Source organism: Pogoniulus pusillus, chromosome 13, assembly GCF_015220805.1.
Source record: "Pogoniulus pusillus isolate bPogPus1 chromosome 13, bPogPus1.pri, whole genome shotgun sequence".
Lineage (NCBI taxonomy): Eukaryota > Metazoa > Chordata > Aves > Piciformes > Lybiidae > Pogoniulus > Pogoniulus pusillus.
Genome location: NC_087276.1, coordinates 24,948,802 through 24,965,662, shown reverse-complemented (window position 1 = coordinate 24,965,662; position 16,861 = coordinate 24,948,802). Strand labels below are relative to the sequence as shown.

General features: G+C 59.4%; 1 protein-coding gene across 1 annotated transcript; it reads left to right on the top strand.

Moving 5' to 3' along the window:
- Positions 1–5,805: 5,805 nt before the first annotated feature.
- FSCN1 (fascin actin-bundling protein 1) lies at positions 5,806–16,340 on the top strand. The gene is made up of 5 exons (XM_064153620.1): positions 5,806–6,676; positions 13,674–13,830; positions 14,287–14,408; positions 15,410–15,577; positions 15,692–16,340. The coding sequence occupies exons 1-5, from the start codon at positions 5,854–5,856 to the stop codon at positions 15,892–15,894; spliced, it is 1,473 nt and encodes a 490-aa protein (XP_064009690.1). The 5' UTR covers positions 5,806–5,853; the 3' UTR covers positions 15,895–16,340.
- The last annotated feature ends 521 nt before the right edge of the window (positions 16,341–16,861 follow it).

Genomic DNA, 16,861 nt, shown 5'->3' with positions numbered 1-16,861 from the left:
AAGTATTGGGCACAGTGCATTGACCACAGTGGGAAACATGGATCCAGGCATGACAGAGCAAGAAAATCAGAGCAGAAGGGAGCTGCTGTCACAAGCTGAGTCACCTGCTCTGCCTGGCACTGCCGAGTGGCTGGGGCTGGGTTATTTTGGAGAGCTGCGTGGGCAGATGCTGATAACACACTTTCTTCTTCCCTGAGAATTCTTCTGGGCTGACTCGGTGCTGCAGTGGGGAATGAAAAGCAGGGGACACAAGCTGGGTGGTGGGGCTGGTGCTGGAGTCTTCCTCTTGGCCTCCCGGGTTGGGTCATGCATGATGGGTGCAAGCTGTAGGTGAGAGCAGAGCACAGGCACGCTTGTGGCACCTCTGGGATGTGGCACTGCTGTAAACTTCCCTTGGCATCACCTTCCTGCTGCCATGGACTGACCCAGCCCAGATCAAAACCTCTGTGTTGGAGCAGCCCAGATGCTGGAGGCTTCTCTGCAGTGTTCTGGGGCCAAAATTCCCTGCCAGGCTGTCATGGGTGGCCAGCAAGAGACAAATGCACTGCGACACTGCCTGAGAGTTGGGGCAGGAGGCCCACGGAGTTACTGGAGGAACCTGCCACTATCGCACCAGCCTGGCTTCTTTTTCTCCCTAATGGACTTATAAAAAGCCCCCAGGGCTTTCACACCTTCTGCTCACAAAATGCACCACACTTTGCTGCAAGATGGGCACCAAGGAAAGGACACATCCCTCTTTGCTTAACTTTCCCCCTGGTTTTTGGTTGGTTTGGTTTTTGGGGGGTAAATCTGGAAAATATTCCCTGCTGCCTGATTATTTTGTCCCACAAAATGCCCTGTGTCTCCCCTCTGATGCTGGCAGGCACTTTGATGGGGTTATGGCTGCCTCATGCCCCAGCAGAGCCCCTGGGTCCAGGACAAAGAGTATTGTCCCCACCGCCGAGGTTAATAGCAGCTACACAAAAGGTCTTTTAAGCTCTCCCAATAAAATTCATTCTCCTGCTGTAAGGTCCAGCCTCCATCCCATCTCCGCGGGGTCCTTGAGGGGAGCTGGAGGAAGGGGCAGACTTTTGCCTTAGCTTCTGATTAATGGAAAAACCACACCAGAAAACAAGCTCGAGCAGGAAGAGAGGGACAGCATCCAGCCCCAGGACTGCCTGGCCGGACATGCTTTCCTGTCCTCTTTCTTCCTTCATTTGTTTGAGCCTTGCCTCTGCCCAACGCCCAAACTGCTTGAAATGAGGTGCTCCAAGCATTTCCACCCCACATTGCACTCTGGATGCAATTAAATCAGGCTAATGGGATAAACCCAGCTAATAAAGTGCCACAACCGCTACCATGACCACACCTGACTGCTCTCAGGCACATCTGAGCCCCGACGATCCTCCACCACCATCCCTTGCTTCCCAGGTTGTGGGCTGAGCAAACCCTTTTTGGGGAAGCATCCCATGGGAAAACTCTCCTGGAGTGTGATCTGCCAGCCTGAGCCCCTCTCTTAGGGCTGCTCTTTGTTTTCCCTGGTGCTGCTGCTTTTTGCTTTTTTTGTTTTAATGCTGCCTAATACAATTTTAATGAGCCTGGGGTGCCTGCCAACTGTCAGGAGAGCTGCTGGACAACCTCTGCTGAGCTGTCTGGCAGCATATGGCAGCAAGATCAGGCACCCCGAGGTGTCCCCCGTGCTCCCCAGCAGTGGCAAGGGGGATGCCATGGAGATGCAGCCTCTGGCTGGGGTGTTGGACCTGTGCCTCAGGCTAATTCCTGGCCCTGGACCAGCATTCCCAAGTCACTGGGTGGTTTTGGCAAAGCTTTTATTCCCACCAGAGGACAGCTGCACAAGGTCACCCTGTTCTGCACAAGGGCTCCTGTTGTCACCAAGTTCTGTTCCACATGGGGCTGGAGGTGACTGGAGAGACAGTGGCTACCTGGCAATACCATGCCCAATCTCTGATGGTGGTGAGACAGTCCAGATCAGGTCAGATGGGGCTCTGAGCAACCTACTCTAGCTGAAGATGTCCTTGCTAGCTGAAGGGGTGTGGACTACCTGACCTGTACAGGTCCCTTCCAACCCAAATGTTTTTAGGGATCTGTGGTTCTGCCAAGCCTCTCCACTGGGTTACTCCAGAGATACCTGTGATGGAGAAGCTTTCCAGGCCAGTCTTGGCCATCTCACAGCCACTGTCACCACCACGAAGGACATCAGTAGCCCTAGGGCCTCTGTCTGCACATGCCAGCAACGAGACAGGGTTCACAGTTAAAGCAGTAAACCTGTGCTGCTGGGATGAAGAGCTGTGAGCAGCCCACATACTCAGTCCAGCAAGGACAAGACAGGCTCAGGCCAGGCTGGCTGCTGAGATGTGGCTTGAAGCCAGAGGACAGCCACGCTCAGAAGGATGAGCTGGTAGCACTGGCTCTGGACACCCTGTGACACAGCCGTGCCTGAAAGGCCTGTGTGTGCTGGGGAGAGGATAGGGACGGCCACACAGCCCAGAGCATCCTCCGGCTGCTGTGCCCTGCGCTGGTGCCTCCATCTCTGTCCCCCTGCCCTTTAACGCAGGGTCATCTCCTTCTGCCCGAGGCATGGCTTCTCTTGACTCCAGGCAGACACATGGATGAAGTAACCCATCACCATCACGCTCCCATAACCCCACCAGACATTGCCACACGCTGTGTTTGCATCTCTGTCCTCCTCAACCCCCTCCTGCTGCTGTTGGCACCGTGCCGACACCGTGCCCTGCAACCCACCCTCCCTGCAGCGGCCCTGGCCACCAGCTCCGTGTTCAAACCCGATGTCACCAGCTCAGCCAACACCCCTGGGACCACTCGCCAACAAAGCCGAGCCGCAACAGAAAGCGCCCAGGCAGGCATGACAACCCGAGGGCGTTCCTGTGCCCGAGGCAGGCAAGACAAGGGTCACTCCGGGAGCAGGGCTCCTTTTCTCTCGGCTTTTCTTCCTTGGAGCTGGGGTTTATTTGAAGTCCCGGTGGGTGACTCATGCGGCCCCTCCAAGGGGACCCGGCTGCGCTCCGGAAAGCCCTTGTCACGGATTCGCGGATGCCGTGCGTCGGGGATTGGGTCTCTGTGCAGGAGCGGCGGTGGGAGGGCTGCAGGGGGGTGGGGGGTGACCTCAGAAGCGTTTAGTCACGGTGGCTGGCAAAGGGGACAGGAAATGCAATCTAGAGAGGGAAACCCAGCGCCTTCCTCCCTGCTCCAGCGCACCCGGCACGCACGGATGCACTCGGCAGGCGAGTTTGCCACTGCATCCTCAGGCCTGGAGGCGCTGGGCACCCTTTGCCACCACGGTGACAGCTGGGGACGTCTTAGCGTTTGAGGCTCTCCCATCCCCCTTAGCAGACGGTGCGGGCAGGGTGGGTGCGGGCAGGGAGGTGCAGAAAGAGTGGGTGCAGACAGGGTGGGTGCAGGCAAGCTGCCCGCTGCTGAGCCAGGCAGTGCCAGCCAACCGCACGGTGCTGCTGGGCGGTGGGGTAGAAAACAGAGTGGGATTTTTCTTCCACCCCCTCCATAATTGCTGGGCTCTTTTGGTGGAGCAGAAAAGCCGTTTCTTTCTCAGCTTCACCACCATCTGCCTGCTGCGGCAGGAGAAGGCAGAGCCTGGCAGCTGTGGGCCCGGGCAGCTGCTCAGCATCGTGGCTGGGTCCTAATGCCTGGGTGCTTTTAGCAAGAAGAGAGGAAGGAGGTTGCAAGGTTAGCATGGATCTGCCTCGCTGAAGCTCAATGGGGTTCGTTTCCAGCCCAGGTGAGAGGCTGGCTCTGCTTGCAAAGGATCTGTCGGTCTGGATTTGCAGGGCTGTGTGGCAAACATGAGCACAGAGGTCTGGCATGCAGGAAAATAACCCCCATCCAAAGCTGAACAGGTTTGCCCCAGGCTTGTTGTGCCAGTGACCCCCAGGGCAAGGCTGGATGATTGTGGTGCATCCCCGAGGTGGAGCAGTCTCTAACCAGTATGGCCAGTGCAGAACCAGTGGAGCCTGGAGGGCCTGAGGAGATAGGAGCGGGATGAGGCTCTGTCCTGAAGGGGGGATGAGCATGGGGAAAGTCTTTGTGCCGCCCAGCATCTAAGTGCACCCTGTCACATCTTCCCACCCCCGCCCATGCTCCAGCCCTTCCCTTGTCCCACTTCAGCTGGGGTTGGTAGTTCTGCTCCCTGATCCAGCTGAAAAACATCCCCTGGATCCCTCCCATCCCTCTTTCTCTGATTCTCTGTTCCTGCACATTTCCCCAGCCAGAGTCCCCCTGCATGCTCCCAGGAGCGTGTGTTCACTCCAGGGACTTCAGATCTGCCACCACAACCATACTCCTCTTTATGCTTTCCAAGTCACAAAGATGGGAAGTGTCTGGGTTCCCAAGGATCAGTGGGCAGCACAGGCAGCCTCTCAGTGTGCTGCCAGGTCACGGTTCTTTCCTGGGATCAGCTGTGCCACATGTGCCAGCAGAGCATGGCCTCACACCTGCACAGCAGTGCTGCTCCCCTACACCCTGAGAACTGGCCTCCAAACAGCCCCCTGCACTGAAGGGGCCATGTCTGGCTTCTGGCTTTGGTGGGGGGAATATAGGATCCTCAGAGCCCAGGTACTGCAGCCTCACTGGTGCCTGGCACAGGGTGCTGGCATAGCTCAGAGACGGCTGAGGGAAGGCCACGACATCATTCACCATTCTGCCCCACAGCGTTGTCAACAGCCTGGGGGACAGACGGGTGCAGGGGGGATCTGGTAGTGCAGGAGGGCCCTTGTGTTGCAATGAAGGAGAGGAGCTGCCAGTTCAAGGGGCTGTCTTGCAATGCAGAGGGTGGTCTTAGAAAGCGAGGAGATCCTGCAATGCATAGAGGGGGTTGCAGAGTGGGGTGAAGTCTTCAGCACAGGGTGGGGTTCTTGCAATGGGGATGGAGCCTTGCTTTGCAGGAGAGGAGGCCTGCAATTGTGGGGGAGGGTTCTTGCAGTGCAGAGGGGCTTATGCAGTGTGTACATGGTGACCTTGCAAGGAGGGGTCTTGCCTTGTGGAGGGAGGTCACAGTGTGGGTGGTGTCCTGAAATTCAACAGGGTTCTCGCTATGCAAGGAGAGGTCTCGTTATACAGTGGGGGTCTTGCAGTGTGTGGGGGGTCCTCCAGTTCAAGGGGGCTTTTGCCGTGCCTGAAAGGGTCTTGCCATGCAGTGGGGCCTTGTGTTGGGATGGGGGTTGCAGTTCAAGGAAGCTCCTGAAATGCAGGAAAGGCTCTTTTCATGTGGTGGGGTCTTATAATGTGCGTGCGTGAAGGTCCTGCAATGCAGTGGGGCTTTTGTAATGGCAGGGAAGGGTCTTACCATGCAGCAGGGGGGCGTGTAATATGGGGGTCCCCTAAAATTCAAGGGGGCTCTTGCTGTGCCAGAAGGGGTCTTGCTATGCAGTGGGGATGTGTGCTGGGAGGAAGGGTCCTTCAATTCAGGAGAGCTCTTGCTATGCTGTGGGGGGTCTTCCAGTTTAGGGGTGAAGGTGTCTTGCAATTCAGAGAAGCTCCTGCAATGCAGGGAGGGGTCTGGCCATGCATTGCGGGTCTCGCAGTGGGAGGAGGGGTCTCGCAATTCAGGGGGCTTTTGTACTGCGGGGAGGGGTCTTGCCATGCAGTGCAGACTCCCATTGCGGGGTTTGTGTGTGCAACCCAAGGGGGCTCTGGATGCCGCCGCAGGGGTGCCGTGGCCGTGCCGAGGGAGGGTTTCAGGGTGCTGCGGCCGGGTGGGGGCGGGCGGGGGTCGCGGCGGGGGCCGGCCCGGCGGCGCGGGGAGGCGGTGCCGCGGCGGGGCTATAAAGGCGGCGGCGGGGCGGGCGCGGCAGCGACGGCGGCAGCAGCAGCGGGCGGAAAATGACGGCGAACGGGACGGCGGAGCCGGTGCAGATCCAGTTCGGGCTCATCAACTGCAGCAACAAGTACCTGACGGCCGAGGCTTTCGGGTTCAAGGTCAATGCCTCAGCCGCCAGCATGAAGAAGAAGCAGATCTGGACGCTGGAGCAGGACGGGGAGGACTCCAGTGCCGTGCTGCTGAAGAGCCACCTGGGCCGGTACCTGGCAGCCGACAAGGACGGCCGGGTGAGCTGCGACAGCGAAGAGCCCGGTCCCGACTGTCGCTTCTTGGTGGTGGCTCACGGGGACGGGCGCTGGTCGCTGCAGTCCGAGCCCCACCGCCGCTTCTTCGGCGGCACAGAGGACCGTCTGTCTTGCTTCGCCCCCGCCGTGTCGGCAACCGAGAAATGGAGCGTCCACTTGGCCATGCATCCCCAGGCCAACCTCTACAGCCTGGCCCGCAAGCGCTACGCCCACCTGGGACCTCGCCGCGACGAGCTGGCCGTGGACCGCGACGTGCCGTGGGGCGTGGATGCCCTCATCACCCTCCTCTTCGTAGAGCAGCGCTACAGCCTGCAGAGCTGCGACCACCGCCTCCTCCGCAGCGACGGTCACCTGGTCCCCGCCGCCGAGCCCGGCACCGCCTTCACACTCGAGTTTCGCTGCGGGAAGGTGGCCTTTCGCGACGGGGAGGGTCGTTACCTGGCTCCCTCGGGCCCCAGCGGTACCCTCAAGGTGGGAAAGAGCTCCAAGGTGGGCAAGGATGAGCTCTTCGCCCTGGAGCAGAGCTGCCCACAGGTCGTGCTGCGAGCCGGCAACGACAGGAATGTCTCCACCCGGCAAGGTAAGATGGGATAGGGGGGACACCTCGGCCACCTTCTAAATCCCTGCAATGTCGCCGACCCAGGGTGTGATCCTCGGGCTTTGCCCGCCCGGGGCTACCCCTCAGCATCCCCATGTCATTGCCTGCCTGGAGCTGCCCGCCTGCATCCCTCCAGCATCAGCATCCCTTGGGCATCGCTCACCCTAAGCCGCCCTCACTGCAGCTCAGGCATCCCTTTCTTTGCATCCTCTGCATCACCCCAGAATCGCTGCCCTAGAGTGGCCTGCCACCATCAGCTCCCCTGTCATCACTGCAGCAGCAGTCCCACAGGGTGCCCCCCTGCATCCCTCTGCCGTCACACCTTTAAGGTCTCTTCACCCCAGGCTGAACTCCTTTTCTCACACACCTCCCTACACCCCTCTCCCTGAAGTCTCAATCTCCCCAAGGCACCCCCACTGCACCCCTCCACCATGGCTGCCCGCAGTTCCTCCCCCAACCTTTCCATCATCATCATCATCCCCCCCACACCCTTCCTATATTCTCCAGCATCCTCTGTCTGGGGGCCCACATCGTTCCAGCACCTCCATCCCTGCAGCACTGCCTCCACAGGATACCCTGAGTGGCGGGGGGGATGGTGTAGGACCTGCCTTGGGGTGCCGGGACGAAGTGGGGGAGGTGGATGTGGTGCTTCCTTGCGGTGGAGCAGCAGGGCTGCCGTCCCTCGCCTTCCTACCTTCGGAGCTCATTGTTCACCCAACAAAGCTTCCTCCAGCCGCCTCCTTCCCCGAGCATGGCTAAGCCACATGCTCTGCAGAGCGGGGCTGGGGGTGCACGGGGGATGGTGTGGGAGTGGGTTCCACCTCCCACCCTGGGCTCGGCAATGTTAGAAAACACCCGCGTGGAGCCATGACCTACATCGACCCGCACAAATGCGGCCGTGGCTCGGTCCCTGTCCCCTCGGAGAGGCCACCGCGCTTCTGGCCTTGAGCGCTGTGGCCACGCAGCGCAGCTGCTTGGGCACATGGACACCCTCTCGCCTTTGAGCACCCAGCCTGCATCCTACCCTACCCCCCCGCCCTCCCCCCCAGCTTGAGGGGTGCTGGCTTGAGGATGGGGGTCCCCGGTCTGCGGGCAGCGTGATGCTGGGAGTGCTGGCAGCCACGGCCGGGCTAGTGTGGGAGCCCTGAGGCTCGTCGCTGGTGTGCCAGGTCAGGCTGGCACACGCCGGACGCGGGATGAGTGCGAGCATGTCTGGCTGCGGCTCAACGCCTGCAGGGACGAGCGGAGGGAATTTTTGGGGCGTATTTACGTAATGTTTCAAGGTTGCAGCTTCACTCCGCTCCGTGCCCGGGCAGCTCCGTGCAGGGAGCTCGCTGCCTTTCTCCTGCCCCACAGCAACTCCTGCCCTGCACAGCAGCCCCTCAAGACAAAAAAAAAAAAAGCCTGCAGAGATGGGCAGTGTTTGCCCAGGCACTGGGGAGGAAGAGGAGGAGGAGGACCGTGATGGCGGGAGGCTGGCAGGAGGCTGCCGCAGAAGCGTGGGGGAAGGGCTGCTGCAGCCCTTTGTCACCGGAGATGGGAAAAACAGATGTGGGGGGAGATGTGTGGGACGGGATGGTGGTGGAGGACCCCATGGTGCGGGTAGGAGCTTGCTGGCAGATCTGCCACTTCTGTGGGGACCCCACGGTGCGGGTGGGAGCTGCTGGCAGACCTGCTGGCTTTGTGCGATTTGGGATGGATAGCGGGCCTGTGAAGGGGGGTTTGTTGGGGGGGGAGGGCACAAATCTCCCCAGCAACAGGGGGCTCTGGGCCCCTTTCCAAGGAAAACAGAGTGGGGAGGAGTGTGCTGGGGCTGCACATCCTTGTTCTAGCCCGTTTTGGCTGGAGAATCCATTTCCACCCAATTTATCCTGCCTGCCAAGCAGCAGAGGCAGCTGTCGCTCTCTGGGGCTCTCCCGACGGGAAAGCTCCTGGTCCCGGGGCTGCCACAAAGGCAGCCGAGGGAAGTGGCTGCAGACAGCCCTTTCCCTTGCCGAGCTGATAACACCGAGTTGCTGCCAGACGAGCTGGAGGCCGCTGGGATGTGGGATACGGGCACGGAGCTGCGGTGGTTCAGCACAGGCTCGTAGTAAAGGTGGCTCCTTCCTGGAGCAGGATCAGGGGGAGCAGTGGCCATTCTCCCCCTGCCCTGTGGTCCTCGAGGAGCAGGGGTGGAGCTAAGGGGCTTTTGTGGCTCCCCTGGCTGGAAGCTGGAGCTGGGCCAACCTTGGTACAGCTTTGTCCCACAAGTGCCAAGTCAGCTCCTGGCTTGGAGCCACCTCCATGTCCTGGGGATAGCCAGCATTACTACGGCACTGAGGACCACGAAGCCAGCCATCCTGGGGGTGCCAGCCTTGCTTCTGCACCACTGCTGGGGCTGCCTTTGGCACCGTTCCCCTGCCTCTAGCTACAGAAGGATGGGGTTCCTGGGGAGCCCCTGCTGCGTGTGAGCCTCCATCTCCCTGTTGCACCTTCAGCTCGAGGTGAATCAGGGTGCTGCCAGCAGAAAGTGTCCTTCTCCCTGCCTCAATGGCTCCTTTCTAGCCTGGCTGAGGCAACAAAGGGCCCTTTGTGGGCACGAGGGTCCCTGGGGGCAGAGCGCTGTCATCCTCCCTGCTCAGCTGAATGCCTGCCAGCCCCCTCCTTCCCGCTCAGCAGAGGTAAGCTGCCTGCCTACCCCACACCCAGGTGGGGGGCAGTGGATGGGCTGCCTTGGGAGCGAGGCATTCGGGGATCTGGAGAGGGGGGTTAGAGAGCCATGCGGCGATAGGAGCGCGCCCGGGCATGCCTGGTTGGCGATTGGGACCTCTGCTCTGGGGCACGGAGCTCTCCCAGCATGGGGGTGGTTCGTGCTGGCTGCTGCCATGGCCAGTTTTCTTCCCTCAGTGCATCTTGGTGCCGCAGTGAGGTGAGGAGATGCAGCTTCTAGGGTGCAGGTTTGCCTCCGTTTCCTCATGGATTTCCAGCAAATCCATGTTTTGCCCCCACCCGTGACCACTTTGCAGAGCTGCACTCCCAGCAGAGGAGCTGCACAATCCTTGGCTGCTCCAGACTTTGCTTTTAAATGCAAACATACTTGGATTTATCTGTGGGTGCAATATAAACCCACCCGAAGGGCAGGGAGGGCACAAGATGAATCTCAGGGCACATGCAGGGCTGAGTGTGTCCGAGCCCTGCAGGGAGGCTGAACCTGACCTGAGTGGGCAGAGCTGGGTGAAGCATCCCCCAGGCTTGCTGGGGCACAGGGATGCAAACTCCTGCCCTGCCACCCCCAGGGCTTGGAAGATCTGTGTGGTGCTGCTGCTGCTCCCTCAGAGGGAGGTGGGTTTGGTTTTTTCAGGTGTAACTGTGGAATTTTTGGGAAGGATCCTGTTGGCCTCTGGGGAGTTGGAGGATGGGAAAGGTGCAGCCTCCTGTCTGCTCCTAGTGCTGGGCAGGGCTGGCAGCTGCCCAAGGCCCCGGTATCTCCCAGCTGCAGACAGGCAGTGAGCAGAGCCCATGTGTGGGCAGCTCCATGTCTGGGAATGGGAGCTGCTTCAGCAACTTGTGCCACAGTCCTCCTGGCTTTTAGCTTCCTCTCCGTGGAGCACATCCCACAGGGTCTCACCAGCACCCTGGGACAGCTCATAGGACATCCTCTGCATGAATGTAATCTAGAGGGGAAGTATTTCATGTGCCACAAATGCCCCCTGCACTGGGCCTGCAGCCTCTTATGGCATGGAGGTTGGCCCAGCCACAGCAAATTGCTGCTCCCTTGGGTGGAGAAGGTTGTCTCTTGGGGAGGTGTGGGTCGGCCACGCTCCTCCATGTGCACTCACCACCCGGGGCTGGAGAGCGGGGAAGGTTGGGGCATCCATGCTGCAGACCCGAGGGGTTGGCAGCAGCTGGAGACCTAAGCAGCTGAGGATTTGGGAAGCCCTTTGCTGCCCCAGCGCTGCCTTCCCTCCCTATTGCCCTTCCTCAGAGCTCTGAAGACCTCCAGCCCAAGGGCTTTGTTTGGCTGGGAAGCCTTGGCGGGGGGGGGACACCTCAGCCCCTCAATTCCCACCTCCAGCCTCCGCATCCTCCTGTAGCAAAAAGTGTTGTGGATGGAGCCGGAGCACCTCCCATGCGGGGGATTTTGGGGGACACAGGGGGGCCCTGTTCTCCCCCCTCCAGCTGTAATTAGCAGCTTGGGCAAGGTCAGGCCGAGTCGTGCCGGCTGCAGACTGAATTTCCCGGGAGCTGTAATTAAAGCGGGATTGCAGCAGCGGGACCAGCTCGGCCAGGCGCTGCGGGAGACTCCGGCTCCCTGCCACAGCCCTGGGCTGCAAAAAGCAGGGGTGGGGGTGGGTGGCTGGAGGGACAGCATCTGTCCTTCACCACAGGGACATCCCTCTTGGTCCCACCGTCGTCCTACCACCTCTCAGACCATGTTTCCTCCAGTGTTACTCTCATCCCACTCTGCTCTGACCCCCCAAACCTCCTGCTCCAGCTCAGTTACAACCTTTTGAAGCCTTCTCCTGCCCCAGCTGTAATTGCATTCCTTTCTGCTGAGTCGGTGTAACCCAACCCAGGCCTGCTTTTGGGGAGGGGGTGGTGGGAGACCCTGCAAGGCACTGGGAAAAGGCAAACCTCTGCACGATGAGAAGGTGGCAGGGCTGTGCCCCATGGTGAGGGTATCTGTGGGAGAGGGGACAGTGGCAGGGAGCCTGCTGTTCCATCCTCAGCCCATCAGATCCTGCTCAGTGGCACAAAGCTTCCCCACCCCAGGCTTCATATGCACCTAAAAAGCGTGGTGAGGAGGCAGCGCTGCTGCCCACTTCCCCCCCCACGCAAACCACAGCAGCAGCTCTTGCAGGTTTGGAGGTGCCAGCAGCCTTGGCTAGTGGCTGCATCCCTCAGTGTCTCCTCTTGCAGCCTCATCCCTCTCCATGAGCCCCCACAGAGTCCATCTTCCCCTGCCTTGTCACTTGGCTCTTGAGAACCTGTGGTGCTGCTTTCCCGGCAGGGATTCGAAATCCAAACCAAATGTTTCCACCAACTGCTGGCTCAGCCCCCAGCAGTTCTGGGAGGTTTAAGTGTGGCACAACCACATGAGCCAAGGGTTTGGCCAGTGAGGCTGGGGTTGGTGGCCACACAACACCCTCTGCCCCCTGTACTGCCCCGAATACGTCAGGGAGCAAAGCACCAGGGTGACTGTGTGTCTGTCAAGAGCTGCAGAAGGTGCTGGAGGGAGGATGTCTGGCAGATGGAGAAGGCAGTGGTGTAGCAACCATAGGACAGTTTGGGCGTGGGAGATAAGATTACAGCCAACAAAGCCAAGTTTTCAAAGCCCAACCCCGTTGGGAAAGGTGAGAGACTTGATATGCAAAGCAGAGGCTGCTCCGAGGTGGGGGCTCCAGATGGGGATGCCTGGTTGGAGATGCAGCTGTGCCTGCAGGATCTAGGGGGAAATATCTCCATGTCCAAGCCCCATGGCTGGTGTGTGGAGGTAGATGGTCCCTCCCCAGGTGGGTCAGCACTCACTAAATGCAGCTGGTGGGACTGGATGATGACAGAATCACTGAATGGTAGGGGTTGGAGGGGTCTTCTGAAGATCATCTACTGCAAGGTCTTTTCCAACCAAAGCAATTCTGTGACTTGCTGGTGGCATTCCAGTACAGAAAGGCCACCAAGGCTGCAGTCCTTGAAGCCCTCCCAGTAAACCATGTATTGCACCCTCAAAATCCCAGCAGCTGGGAAGCTGGGAGGCAATGCACCATGGAGGTGCACAGGACTGAACACGCTGCTGGCCCCACGAGCTTGTTCTTGGCTCCTGGAAGGGGCAGCTGGGGGTGGAAGGGTTGAACTCACACTTTTTGTCCTTTCCAGGCCCAGAGGCATGGTTGGACTCCAGCCTGTAGCACCCATGTAGCAAGGGAGGGTTGTGGGTGCTTTCTGCTGTGACAGACACATCTGTTCTTGCAGTCACGGTCTGAACTGCCATCCCCTCCTGGGCTGCTCTCACTGGCTTCACCCACTGGTGATAGTGGGGCCCATCTCTGCTCATGGTGGCTGCACGGTGGCAGAGGAGTGGAAATGAGCACTGCACCCCAGCTCCTTCCCCAAAACCCAGCACAGCAACTTGGCCACTTGGCTTTGGCTCCAGGTCATAGTTTGTGACCTGCATCCCAAAAGTATTTTTAGGCAGAAATCCACCAAGCAGCAGAGCTCTGGAGAGGCTTTGGCCCCCCTAACCCTGACTAAACAGATTGGTTTGGGCTTGGTGCCTGTGGTGTGTGTGGACGTGGCTGATGAGCCTGGTGGTGGCCCCAGGACTCTGATGGTGGCCACCACCTCCCCAGGATGCTCCTGGTGCATCCATCTCCAAGGGTGCTGGAGCAAATGCTGGCTCTGGTCCCTTTGGGGCAGAGATGGGTCACCCTAGCTGGCAGAGCTGGAGGACAGGCTGATGTTGATGTATTTTTGGGAGCCAGGGACAGGCTTGGCTGCTCGAGGGCTTTCCTGAGCCTCCTCTCTCTGCATACCTCACTACCCCAATGGGCTGTGACAACTTGCAGATGAAAAACGGTGCCCTGGTCCTTAAACATGTCATGAGCAGGGGATTCATGGGTCGTGTGGTGGCCTCTGCTAATGGATGCAATAACCTGGCTGTCACCTTCAGGGAATAAACTACAGCCCTCTTCCCTGTGAAATAGCAAAGTTGGTCTTTGCTTGGAGCTTAATTGTAGCAGAGCCAGAGAGTCCTGAGCTGAAGCACATGGCCACCTCTGCTCAGTCCAGCCCTAGCACTTGAGCAGACAAATGGACACTTGGATTTGGACCCAAAATGCCAGGAGGGAGATGTGTGTGAGGGCTTGGGGTGTCACCAAAGCTCACCCAGGGGGGCAGGAGCTCCTCATCTCACTTGGGTTCCCTGAGCTGTACCCAGACCTGGTGGAGATGGATTGAGGTCCACTCCCGGCACCGCCTACCTCTTCCTGCTTCTGTCCTGCAGGGATGGACCTCTCAGCCAACCAAGACGAGGAGAGTGACCAGGAGACCTACCAGCTAGAGATCAACAAGGACACCAAGAAATGCGCCTTCAGGACCTACACGGGGAAGTACTGGACCCTCACCTCCAACGGGGGCATCCAGTCCACTGCCTCCACAAAGTGAGTCCCCTGCCCCCAGCAGGGACAGACCCTTCTGCCGTTCCTAGGGGAATCCAAGGGGGATTTTCCAGCCTAGGTGCATTCCTAGTGAAGGCAACGAATTCCCGGGAGAGCCAGGGCCAAGCTGAGGCCTCCCACGATGCTGGGGAAGTCCCTGGGGCTGTGCAATCCTTCCCAGCCAGCTGGGGCTGTAAGAATGCTGTGCCCTGCAGTTCAACCCCACACGAGCCCACAGCTGGGCAGAACCCCCAAAAGCACATTTGGCTGCCTGCCTCCTCCTGCCTGCCTCCTCTGGCCTGCAGGGTGAGGGCTTACTGTTGGGATGGCCACGGCAATGTTGTTCATTCTGCCAGCACGGAGCCAACTGGGCTCTCCTGACCCAGTTGTGACCCTTGCTGGGCTGGCAGAGTGGCACCGTGGGGGTGGGCCCCGCTGAGCCCCCTCTCTGCCCCGCAGGAACGCCAGCTGCTATTTCGACATCGAGTGGTGCGACAAGCGCATCACCCTGAAAGCCGCCAACGGCAAGTACGTGACGGCCAAGAAGAACGGGCAGCTGGCAGCCTCCATGGAGACAGCAGGTAAGGCACCCACCCCTGAGGCACCCCAGCCCCACACTGGCTGTCATGGGACAAAGCTGTGTCGGTTCCACCCCAAGCCAGGCTCCTCTTCCACCAGCGGAGGCAGGCAATGCCTTTTCACACAGTATCACAGTATCACCAAGGTTGGAAGAGCCCTCACAGATCATCAAGTCCAACCCTTTACCACAGAGCTCAAGGCCAGACCATGGCACCAAGTGCCACGTCCAATCCTGCCTTGAACAGCCCCAGGGACGGCGACTCCACCACCTCCCCGGGCAGCCCATTCCAGTGTCCAATGACTCTCTCAGTGAAGAACTTTCTCCTCACCTCGAGCCTAAATCTCCCCAGGCACAGCCTGAGGCTGTGTCCTCTTGTTCTGGTGCTGGCCACCTGAGAGAAGAGAGCAACCTCCTCCTGGCCACAACCACCCCTCAGGTAGTTGTAGACAGCAATAAGGTCTCCCCTGAGCCTCCTCCAGGCTAACCAATCCCAGCTCCCTCAGCCTCTCCTCGTAGGGCTGTGCTCAAGGCCTCTCCCCAGCCTCGTTGCCCTTCTCTGGACACACTCAAGCATCTCAATGTCCCTCCTAAACTGGGGGGCCCAGAACTGAACACAGTACTCAAGGTGTGGTCTAAGCAGTGCAGAGTACAGGGGCAGAATGACCTCCCTGCTCCTGCTGACCACACCATTCCTGATGCAGGCCAGGATGCCACTGGCTCTCTTGGCCACCTGGGCACACTGCTGGCTCATGTTCAGGCGGGTATCAATCAGCACCCCCAGATCCCTCTCTGTCTGGCTGCTCTCCAGCCACTCCGACCCCAGCCTGTATCTCTGCATGGGGTTGTTGTGGCCGAAGTGCAGCACCCTGCACTGTTTCCGTACCTGGAGATGGTGAGAAAGGGGCAGGGGTCAGAGTCCCCCCTCCTGGCTGGCAGCCGCGGGGGCTGGGCTCCGCACCCCTGCCGGCTTTGCCTGACGGCTGCTCTCCCCCTCTGGCGCAGGTGAGACGGAGCACTTCGTGATGAAGCTGATCAACAGGCCCATCATCGTCCTGCGCGGGGAGCACGGCTTCATCGGGTGCCGCAAGGTGACCGGCACCCTGGACTCCAACCGCTCCTCCTACGACGTCTTCCAGCTGGAGTTCAACGACGGAGCCTACAACATCAAAGGTGAGTGCCGGGGGGTGACGCTGGGCTGGGAGGACGGCGATGGCCGTGGCGGGGTGTGGGGTGTGTGGTCTCTATGGCGGCTCACGAAGCCACCTTGTGCCCCTCTGCCTGTAGATGCCACTGGGAAGTACTGGATGGTGGGGAGCGAGTCGTCCGTCACCAGCAGCAGCGACACCCCCGTGGACTTCTTTTTCGAGTTCTGCGACTATAACAAAGTGGCCATCAAGATCAATGGCAAGTACCTGAAGGGAGACCACGCCGGGGTCCTCAAGGCATCAGCCGACGCCATTGATGCCTCCACCCTCTGGGAATACTGATGCACTTTAGCGTACACCTCCTCCCCCCTCCCCCCACTGCCAACTTTTATTTCCCTTCCTCCATACTTGTTTTTTTCCTTTTGGGTTTTTGTTCCTCCTCGCTGTAAAAGGATTTTTCAGACCAGCTCTCCCTTCCTCTCCTGCCCTAGGGTGGCTGTGTGCCGTGGGAGGTGGGTCCCCAGAAATCCCTGTTAAGAACTGGAAAAGCCTGCCCGTAGCTTTGTAGAGGGGTCTGTCTCTGGTCCCCCTGTCCCCCTGCCTCCCTCTTGGTTTGCTGGGCTTGGAAGCTGCCGTACCTCCCCCTTCCAGCCCCAAGCACACCTTTAGGGTGGTTTATTTTCCTATCCTGGACTGAAAAAAAGGGAATAAGATCACCTCTGTGCTCACTTCTGCCATAGCAGCACTGGCATCACCTCGGTCTGTGCTGCCAGTGTCCCTTGGAGCACCCAGCACCCATCCTCTCCCATCCCACTCCAGCCCAGAGCAGAGTGAAGGTGCTGGGCTCAGACAGCTCCTCCTGGTTCCTCTCAGCTACTTCTCTCTGCTCCTGGCTCTTGGGGCAGGATTCACCCCCAGCTGAGCTCTAAGAGGTGACCTGACATATCACAGCATCTCTGGGGACTGGGCTGGCATTTGCCAGCAACACGTACCCATGAACGGGGCCAGCAAGCCAACCCCCATCCCCTCTGCCCCTTTCCAATGCACCTGGAAGTTATTTTTTAGGGTGAACCCCTCTGGAAAGCCTCAGCCTTTCATCTCATGGAGCCCCAGCTCCTTGTTTCACTCTGTCCCTCCCTGTGCTTTGGGCTCTGGAGGAGCAGCAGTGACCCCAGTGGTGGGTCCAGCCTAGCAGTTGCCTGCCCTGAGGCTGGTCCTGCTGCTGTGCCTGGGTGGTGGCTGGAAGCATGAACTGCAGATTTCGGTTTACAGAATAGAGAAGTTCCTTAGCAAACTTTGCACAGTGGGA